The 11,278-nt window shown below is 29.4% G+C and overlaps 1 protein-coding gene across 1 annotated transcript; it reads right to left on the bottom strand.

Moving 5' to 3' along the window:
• Nucleotides 1-505: 505 nt before the first annotated feature.
• Nucleotides 506-10,722, bottom strand: LOC106057977 (F-box only protein 32-like). The gene is made up of 9 exons (XM_056030507.1): nt 10,296-10,722; nt 9,027-9,132; nt 8,287-8,379; nt 7,244-7,337; nt 6,822-6,991; nt 5,772-5,897; nt 5,379-5,509; nt 4,032-4,104; nt 506-3,241 (listed from the first exon to the last, which is right to left on the bottom strand). The coding sequence occupies exons 1-9, from the start codon at nt 10,421-10,423 to the stop codon at nt 3,155-3,157; spliced, it is 1,008 nt and encodes a 335-aa protein (XP_055886482.1). The 5' UTR covers nt 10,424-10,722; the 3' UTR covers nt 506-3,154.
• Nucleotides 10,723-11,278: the final 556 nt, after the last annotated feature.

Below are 11,278 nucleotides of genomic sequence, written 5' to 3' on the forward strand. Positions count from 1 at the left end.
ACCTAGTGTTACACCACAATATAAATAAGAATTCATAAGAATCAGAATCACTAAAAGGAGTTTTATTTTGCTAGGTATTAATATTTAAAAAAAAAAAGATTTAAGAACCATTTTCACATTTAATTATGTATTAAATGAAAAGATTTTGTAAAAATCTTTGCTGCTCTTTATAAGTTATAATTCAACCCCCGCCAGATATTATTCAGCAGTAAATAAAAAATATTTCAGGTAAATCCATGCCTATATTATGTTAAATAATACAATCCTATGTAAAGAAGGTTAGAAAAAAATAGTGGTACACTGAGTTAAGCCAATGTTCTGTTGTATAAAACTATTGTTAAAAATATGTGAATCAACTAAGACTTCAAAGAATAATTACACCTTAGAAAATAAGTTTTACTTTTTCTAGACAGCACCAAGCATACCGGTATCATTGTTTAGATTAACTCTTACTTCATTAATTATCACACATTTACATCTTGATCTTAGCTTTGAAAAGCTCATCAATAAAACTGGAATGCAGTCCTGTATCATTAACAAGCCAAGTCACATGTCTCAACAATTTACAATCATCAACAGTTTATCGTTTATCACAAACAAATGTTTAGACAGTGAAGATAACTTTAAGGTTTAGTTTTTCTGTATAGAACATGCCACACATTATATTTATCACAGAAAAACTATTTTGAACATTTTTTTTCATGAATTCAAATAAGAAAGTAAATAGATTACATAAATTATATTTGATAGTACAAACAGAACAAATCTGAGACAAGTAAAGAGGGCCTGCTCATTAAACATTTTTGTTTATACAGTATAAACTCTAAATATCAGGCTTCAATGGACCATCAAAATTTGTTTGAAATAAGATCTTTTATCATGTCATTTTTTCATATAAATTGTATTGAAATACTTAAGTTGTTCAAAATCTATGCAAGACATAAAGCTTTAAAAAAAAAATATTGGATAGTAAATGACCTTTATAAAAAAAATATATAGGCTAAGACTATAAGTATTATTATAAGCAGTTCATATCCTCAAACAATAAGACATTTCAAACTAATAATTTTGATTAATAACAATTTTAAAATAATAATACAGTTAAGTAAAACATCTGAAATTTGATACATGCTTATATTCATCAAAAACATTTGATGTAAAAGAATATTTAAAAAAGGGAAAGAAAAAAAGACACATTCATTACATTAGAGATACTAAGGATTTAAAAAAAAATAATTAGTATCAGTTTTGACTGTATATCATGAGACAGAACTGTTTCTGTGATCAACAAAAGAACATGTAACAAGACCAGCATAACAACCAACACACTCTCCTAAAATGTGCACAGTACTCCTTGGAGCTAGGTTGACTTGATGTCTTAAAGTTCTGAACTTTAAATCAAATTTAAGACCCATGGATAGGCAACCAAGCACTTCAGCATTTCACCAACATATTCTTAATCAAAGTATAGACATATCACAAAAAACAACAACAAAATACTGTTATAACAATAATCTGGATAGAAAAACATGTTTTAATGACATTCACATCTCTGATTATGTCAAAAAATAATTTGTTCACAGAATCGGAAGTGAAAGCACATCAAAAATATGAAAATAGATCAAAGAATGGTTAGCATTAAAAAAAAAGAAAAATATAAGAAAACATCAGTGTATAAGATGACAAGTTAGTACCACTTAGAACTCAAAAAAGTAAGTAAAAAATATATTGCAGAGGAAAAAATGTAAAGGGAACACTTTTTTCACGAGATTCATTTTGTTAAAATTATTTGTACATTCCAGCACAGCCATAGAACAGAGACAATAAGTTCTGTTGTCAGCTAATCCAAATACTTTGCAATAGACAATTCTGACTTGTGTAAATAAAATTTATAGTTAGAACTGAATTATATTTTGAACTGCACATTTAAATGAAATATTAACAAATATTACAGCAATAAAACAATTTGTTTGTCTATGTGTAAAAAAAAATTATCTGTTGGAAATTAATTACAATCACGCTTATTTTAAGTAACTACGCTATTTAAGTTAAAAATCATGTTACGTTCATTTTTAGTTTAGCTGAAAAATAATTTGTATGAAAAAATCTATAAAATTTAAATATTTTATGGGTAAGATAATGTTGATAAAAAAAGATACACCCATTGATATCTATATAATATGCTCTTTTTTTTTAAAAGTTTATCACAGTAATTAATAATGCTACTTTCCAAAAAAAAGTAAGCAGACTGAATTAAAAACAATAAATATTAGAATTTAGGTTAAGTCAGCCTGTCTGTAATAGATTATGTATTTTATTTAGAAAACATAAAATAAAATTGGATTTGAAGAAAACTAGTTTGATGTTTTATTCTTAATTTTTGACAAAAAAGAGGAATTTATGGTGCATTAACAAAAATTTAGCAATGAAAAGACCATTCAAATAACAAAAATAGCAGTAAAAGTTCCACACATGTGTTTTTAATTATCACATTAGCACAAGTTTTTAAAAACGTTTACATTTGTATTTGATTCAAATCAAATTTGGTAAGGAAATAATTCACACAATATACTATTTTAATATTTTAACAACATAGCAACAAAGTAACACAATATTTATTTTGAAATCCAAATTTTTTGCTAAATACAAAAAATATATAAACAGTATTAACATCTATATAACTACACACTTCTTTTTATCATTTAATTACCTGTCAAAGGTTGAGTCTAGATTTGTGTTTAGAGATTTTCATCTTTTTCTTAGTTTTACATGGTTCAGATGTTCCTTTAGAATTGAAGATTATTATATCTTTCACTAACCTCCTGCTAGATGCTTGGGGATGTCAGTGGGCGGGATTCAAACCCAGGACCATCATGGTGACAGTCCACAGCGCTTAGCACATCCAGTCATGTTTAAGTATATTCAGAATGATAATGATAATCATTGTGAATAATGAGTTTAATTACATTATCAAAATGTACAGAAGAATTCTGTTAGTTATGAATTCAATATGTTCATCAGCTTATATAAAAGTTATATGTAACATTTGATATGACAAGCATTTTTTTTTGTTATGCAATTATAACAAACTGCTGTTCATTACTGAGCCTTCAACCTGCAATCATCCAACAAACCATGAGCTTGAAAATGTGGATCAGAGCTTAAACAAGGACAGGAAGTCTTTTGGTGTAAGTTCCTTTATGCTGAATGACTTTTCACTTATACAAGGATGACCTAGTGACTGAAAAAAAAAAAGAAAAGAAAAATTATACATGATGAAAACAACATCAAATAAATAATTTTTTTTATAAGTAAAAAAACAACAATGTAATTCATTATAAAAAAATTATTTGCACAGGAATTAAATGTCAAACATTTATATTATGTATTTTTTAAAAATGTTATAAACAAACTGGCAATGCAGGTATGGGTAGCGGTGTGTGTGACTGGCCAACACAGATGACATAGACCAGCATACTGCGACTGCTAAACTGTGACAAGGGACTACCCTTCAAGAAAGTACTGGAGTGAACACTCCACTTCCAGATTGAGGATGAGATAAACATGTGATCCTCTAGAAGGAACTGGACCAAGAGCATTGCTTTTCAGATAATTTAGGGGACATTATATTCTTCTTCTTCCTCAAGCCAGCTTATTGCTGCTGAGCTGTAGAATTTTTTGCAGTTTGTGCCAAGGGAAAATAGCATGTAGCGGACATTATATAAAAAGAGTTCAGTAGAATACAAGTAGACATGAGTTATGACACGACACAAGTCCAATTCAGTTCATAAAATATGGCTCTCTACAGTGAAGCAATAGTACAATTATTGTTTTGTGCAAGTAATTGTACAGTATTTACACACACAAATTGAGATCAAGTTTTCAAGTTCTTGAGTTGTGTCATGTTGTCCAGTGCTAGCAGAGAGTCAGAAAGGTGTAGCAATATACAGGCCTGCATGTCAACTAACAGCTTAAACTCATAGCTGACTAATAAAAATGATAATGCATTCTTAATGATAATATTTCTTTACCTTCCAGTGAATGCCACAGCAATGTGAACAAATAGCAAGCATATCTGCAAAAGTTTCTCTTCTACCAAAACGCCTAAGATAAAATACATAAAAACAAGTAAAATGACTACAGATATAAAGCACTTAAATTTATTTTTTTTATTATTGAGAGAAAATGAATACAAATTCTCATTTATACACGTTTACATCTAAATTGATTGTAATAATTTCCCAATTAAATATCAACTACTAATGATATATAATACCATAGCAATAATACAACATTTATTAAAAAAAGGATTTGTTTATATTGCTTTAAGAAATTTAATAATGGCACATAACTACTAAAGCAGTTCAAGACAATATTTCTTTTTTTTTTTTTTTTTGTATTTTAAACTGTTGATTTGCTTTTATCTCCAGCATAATCTACATTTGAATATGGTAGTAGATGTTTTTAATCAAGAATCTGTTCTTAGAGCGACTGCTAAAAGTACTTAAGATTTCAATTATGGCATACCAATTAATTGATCTTAGGAAGCATCCTTTGTAATTATTGATATATTATTCCTCCATCACTGCCTAGTCATAGTATTCTTAAATGGCCCTTTAGTTCTGGGTTATGTCCAGAGTTTAGTCATTTTTTTAGTTAAGATCTAGATGAATATGCTAAAATATCATCACTGTGAAATGCCACTCAGTTTTTAAAAAGAATCTCTCAGATGAAGAGTTTTATTCTTGACCACACTATTAAGAAAGAGTTTAACTAGTTTATATGCAAAATAATACAGATTTGAACAAAAATCTTCACCATAATTAAGTCTACAATATATTTAAATTCAAAGAAAAGTATTTTACATCTTAGCATCCCCTCTGCCGATGAGCATCAAAAAAATGTGTATCTTATCTTATCTTATATAATAGAGACGTTACTTCAAAAAAGAAGATGATTACGTCCTATGCGTCATGCATTCAGTCATGCATATTAAACCAATGACTTAAATTCTGCCAAGTCACTGGTTTTCCTGGCTGGCTCAGGCAACCCATTCCATGCTCTAATAGCACTAGGGAAGAAGTAGTATTTGTACCAATTTGTCCTAGCATATGAGGAATGTGTCTTTATCTTTGTGTTTTTCAGAGTATTTTATTAAATTTTGTTTTTGTATTTGAAGATTATGGTTCAGTGTTTTATGTATGATTGCTACTTTACTTTTGAGCCTTCTGTCCTGAAGGCTTTGTAAATTTAGTGATTTTACTAAAGGGTGTTACTCTAGTCAAATGTGAATATTCGTTTGTTATGAATCTCACTGCTCTATTTTGTGTCTGTTCTAGTATAAAGCTGTGAACGTATAAGTGCAAAATAAATCTTACTTGTAACACCTTCTGTAAATATTTTTCCAATCTATATCTACATCAGTTTGCTTTGGCAGAAATGTGAGGATCTGTCTGTTATTAAAATGATATAAACACATTTCCCTCCACAAAGATCTTTCCTCTGTCACCTGCAGATGTTATATAAATATTATTAAACTAATTAAGACATTCATAGAAAGGTTTATGATTCATTCATTCATAATGTCTTGATTAACTATTTCCGGAATTTCGTTTAATTATCTTCCAAATAATTTTAAATGTAACTAAGCTCATATTAGTTCAGATTAAGTGACCTAATGCCAGCCTGTGTTAATGTTATTTTAATTAAATAAATACATAGTTTTTTTTTTTGTTTTTTTTTTAAAGATTATTTTAGTGTGTGTCTCAAACCTTATTTAAAGTTGTACTGGTTTGACCAGCCCTCATCACATCTTTATGATCTGAAATCTGTGCAAATATTACTCTCAGGCAATCTGTAGGTAGGTCATGTAACATCAATCTCCCATCTTTGTTTCTCTAAAAAAGAACAAGTCAATAATTCCTCCATAATTACATAATCAAGTAACTTACAAACAATGGTCAGAATGAGATAAATTCATTATTTATATTAAGAAAAGAAGCATTAGCCAGCAGTTAAAATAAAAGTTTTTAAGAGTTTGATATTGAGATATAATGTTATAATTTAAGAAAGAAATAGAGAATGTGTGAACAATATCTAAATTAATGAATAAACAATCAGAAGATTTATATTACATTTTTAAAAATTCTTAAAATGTTATATAAAGAACACCAAGAAGTTATATTTTATAGACCATAATTTCTCAAACTGTGGGACCCAAAGGCACTTTATTTTTCTTCAAGAGACAAAAAAAAATTGCATTTCTTTTATGATTATAAATTCAAATTTGAATATGGATCAAGTAAAACTAAATTATTGCCTAATCCAAAAAAATGTAAAATTAAATTAAATTATGATTATTTAAACTAAAGAAAGATGCATGACACATGAATACACATTTCATTTGGAACTGCCTGGTCGTGCGGTTTGCGGGCTGGACTGTCGTTCAGATTTATCGATGGTCCAGGGTTCAAACCCTGCCCGCTCCCATCCCCCGCCGTCCTGCGGGAGGTTTGGACTATGAAGTAATTATCTTCAACTCTGAAGGAACATCCGAAACATGTAAAACATTCTACAAAACATTTTACAAAAACATTTTACAAAATAACATCATTTTGTTTAGGTATTAAATTATACACAAACAAAACAGCTACAAGAAGTTTGCACCTGGATGATATTATGAGGATTAAGCCCAATACAAGTAATAATAATAATAATAATAATTTAATTTATAGAGTGCAGTTAAGAAACAAAATGTAGGCTCAAGTCGCTGTGACAAGCCAGACATCCTAGTCATATATATACATAAAAGAATTTCGAACCTCTTTCATTTGGTATTCTGAGAGTTTGTTGGTAAGCTTGTTGACAGTTTCTAAATGCTTGGACCACAGACACTGACTGCCAATATGAAAATGTTTTCCTTCATTTAAAGCATCCACGGCACAATCCAGAAGATCTTTCATAATTCCAATATTAAGTTCAGACTTAATAGCTGAAAAAAAATTACAACAAATTATTCACAGTAAAAGTATTACTATTACTTTGTATTGAGTTATTTGTCTAGGTGTTGAAACTATAGAGAGATAATAGTAATAAAAATAATATGCTCATAATAAGTTTGAATACTTCAAATATTTCAGCAAAATGTGTCTATTTAACAAAAAACACAACAAAAACAATTAAAAGTATCACTGAACCTTTTCCAATTTTCGTTTTGTAATTTAAAATATAATCAATTACTTACCTTCACTGACCATTGCATCTAATATATTGATGACATGTTTCTGAGATGTGCCACTGAGTACAGGAAACGTTTTCCCCATGATAAGTGTCATCAGCTGGAAAAAAAGTGTTTTACCCATTTTAAAATACTGAAGTACACAGTTTAAGTTAATTGCATAAACTCTTAAATAGAATTGTAAAAAATATTTTTTTTTTTTGCTCTTTTCTTCTTTAGCTGGTTTTCTTAAGTAAAACTATTAGACTTGCTACTATCTGTTAGGAAACATTGTTTCATTGTTGTTCCATCACAAATTCAGAATGAAAGTTTAAAACTATAATTTTGATAATTAATAAAAGTGAATTTTCATTTAAGACCAGTAGTTATCTATATAATAATCTTTATTATCCATGAGTATTTTTTTTTCTACAATTATCCATTACACATAAAAATACATTATAAAATAAATAATTTATACAATAGCGCACAAAATATATATTCATATCACAGTTCAGACAATGTATGTAAAATTTACATCAGTTTGTTAAATTTTATTTCTCTTAATTATTTATGTTTGAACTCTCTGAAAGCGGGGCAAGAACAGCAGTGTCATCAGTGAACCTTGTTAAGAAACCAAACAAAAAACAGAACCAACTGATTTAATATATGTTGTAAAGTGAACCTACTAAAATGAAGTAAGAATGAGAGTGTTTTATAAGGTTGGCACAATGATATCCCACAATTTATCTTAAGTTTGATAGTATTAGAAATATAAGCTCACCATGAACTAAAAATTCTGTCCCTTTAATAATTCAATCTTAATACTGGGCATTCATTAATGTGATCACTCTAAAAACAAACCTGTTTCATTTTTTTTTAATAGAATTAAAATTATATTGACTTAATTTTGAATATTAACATCAAGGTCCTTTTTGATGTAGTACTAAAATGAAAAATTTCATTTCTTTTGTAAGTAAAAAAAAAAAAAAGAAAAATTAATATATTATTAGAAAAAAACTCTATGAAATAGCACTAAAATAAATACATTTTACTTATTTGAAACATACCTTTGCCACATAATTTGCACGACTCATATCTCTTGTTGCTCCAGACATATCCAACCTTATCAAAGCTTCACTCAAAGAGGTAAGTTCCATTTTCTGAAAAGAAAAATCATATAAATTTGACAGAAAAACTATGTTAAAGCATAACAAAGAGAATAAAAGATTCATCATTTTACAAGGAAGGATTAAAGTGGTAGATTAAATTGTTAGTAAATGAGAATGTAAGACAAATAGTTAAATAACTAGAGGCAACTATAGCAGTATGCAAGGCCCAGGTCAAGTTTCATATACACAGGGCTAGTGTAATGCATCGACCCACAAACCATAGCCTAGACTATATATATATCACATTACAATACGTAAACTGGTTCCCCTGCCTCTAATGCTGATACAAAACATGCTACATTACATAGGTACTATACTATTGGCCTTTGACCACATTATGTATTGTATAGTATTTGTTGTGCAGGTAATATTTTGCTTGTAAGAGTTTGTCCCCAGACCTCTAATATTGATTTTGTGGCCTTTTTTTCAAAGTAACAAATGAGTCAGTAAAATTTTGGATGAAAAATTAACAAACTAGATTATATATTAATTTGAAAAGAATAATAAAAATATCAAGGGACCATTCAAGTGGATGCCCCACCTCCTAAGGCTGCCTCTGATATTTTTAATTAAGACATGAATTAAAAAATTAATAGAAACAATGACATTAAATGTAACAAATACTCTGCAAATACTACCTCTTTAGTGGAACCACTGTTAAAAATTATATATGGTTGTCTTTTACCGGTGTATTCGGTTTGCTCTCTTGAGGGGTTCAAATCTTCTAATGCAAGACGGGTAGTCCTTAAAAAAAAAAAAGAAAGAAGAAAATTAATAAATTTCCAAAATATTAGTTTCTTTTGGGAAAAAAACATATGAATGTCAATATGACAATTTATACCCAAAGAGGTTAATGAGCATTTGTGGCATGAGGTTAGTTTTTATTAAACAGGACAAAAAGTGTTATTCAACTTTAAGTTTAACTTAGTTTACATAATTATTGTACAATTATAATAAGAAAATCCGCTGCTGAGTACAGACGCAGACGGCGAAAAGAAAATCTTAATCAACCGCCTGCCCTGAGTGTGGCCAAATATGTAGGTCACAGCCACAGGAAATACTGTATTTCTCATTAATCTTCTGACTCGAAGACAAGCCTTATTTACTTATATTAGAGTCTATATAGATCTAATTTTAATGTATAGATATACTTATACTTATATAGGCTATCTTATCTTATCTTATATAATACAGATGTTACTTCAAAAAAGAAGATGATTACGTCCTATGCGTCATGCATTCAGTCATGCATATTAACCAATGACTTAAATTCTGCCAAGTCACTGGTTTTCCTGGCTAGCTCAGGCAAGCCATTCCATGCTCTAATAGCACTAGGGAAGAAGGAGAATTTGTACAATTTGTCCTAGCATATGGAATGAGGAATGTGCCTTTATCTTTGTGTCTTTCAGAGTATTTTATTAAATTTTGTTTTTGTATTTGAAGATTATGGTTCAGTGTTTTATGTATGATTGCTACTTTACTTTTGAGCCTTCTGTCCTGAAGGCTTTCTAAATTTAGTGATTTTACTAAAGGTGTTACTCTAGTCAAATGTGAATATTCGTTTGTTATGAATCTCATTGCTCTATTTTGTGTCTGTTCCAGTTTCTTAATGTTTTAAGTTGAGGGGTCCCAAACGGAGGATGCATATTCTATTATTGGCCTAACCAAGGTTACTCAATATACTGTCTCTTATAGCCTATATAAGCCTATACTATATTACTGCCCTATAGCCATAGCCATATATAGCAGCCTATATATATAGTCTAGAGGCTATACTCTTAGTTTAGATCTAGATTTTAAAATAACTATTATGTTACTATTCAAATCTAGATATAGAATCTAGATCTAAGACCTGAATTGTAAATAAACATAATAGAATCTACTATAATTTCATACGCTTAAATTACCTTGCCACTGCATTCTGATTTAGGTTTTCAAAGATTTTTACTCGCCATAATCTCATTCTTTCCCATCCTTCTGAAGTTCGAACCCACTGATCGCCAGGTGATCTCCAATCTCTCCCAATAAATGGCATGCTTAATTCTAGAGCTAGCACTAGCAGATGTATGATCTAGATCTCTATTTCCTTTGTTCGTTTTGAAGAGTGCCTTGATTAAGTCACTCAGATTATGAATACATCGTTACGATCGTAACGTGGTTATGGTACCTCAACTGCGTAATGTTTATCAACATATGAAAATAGACACTCGGTGATTTCCATTGGTCGGATATGTTTCATGCATAAATTTAGCACTTGTCACGTGATCAATGTTTATAGTTCTCAGCTGATTGAGAACAAAGACAAATTTAAGATTTGCATGCAGCGACATTGCAGCCTATGTTAGTTAGGAAAGCTTAAAACATTTTAATAAATTGAATATTTGTAAAAACAATCGAAAAGATATATAGTTATTCTAAACTAATTTTAATTTAGAGTAGATCTAGATCTCGATAATATCACCACATTGAAAATACGCAGAAAATGTTTGGCATGTTGCCTAGTGACTGCTTTATTTTTCAAGTACCTGCGTGGCCTTTACTTGACGTCTTATTAGAAATTAGAGCAGATTCGAGATATCAGTACAGATTTCCCAGACCCAATAGATTAAACAAAGACCTATATTTCTGTTGATATTTTGTTACTTAATGCTTTTTCTCTACCTTTTTTTTTAGGCCCGAACAGTTTATGGGCGTTTACAATCTAGATTCTATAATAGGCCTTCCAGGTAATTTATTTGACGTTATTTCCGCATTTCAACTGGCCTAGTTTTAAATCTCATATGCTCGTCTCTTTGTTAATTTGTAACGATTTTTGAACAAAAGTTAACCTAGTTAAATGACCTAGATCTGAGTTCAAGATGATGCTGGTTAATGTTCGGCTTTTTTTTTT

This window comes from Biomphalaria glabrata, chromosome 5, assembly GCF_947242115.1.
Source record: "Biomphalaria glabrata chromosome 5, xgBioGlab47.1, whole genome shotgun sequence".
NCBI lineage: Eukaryota > Metazoa > Mollusca > Gastropoda > Planorbidae > Biomphalaria > Biomphalaria glabrata.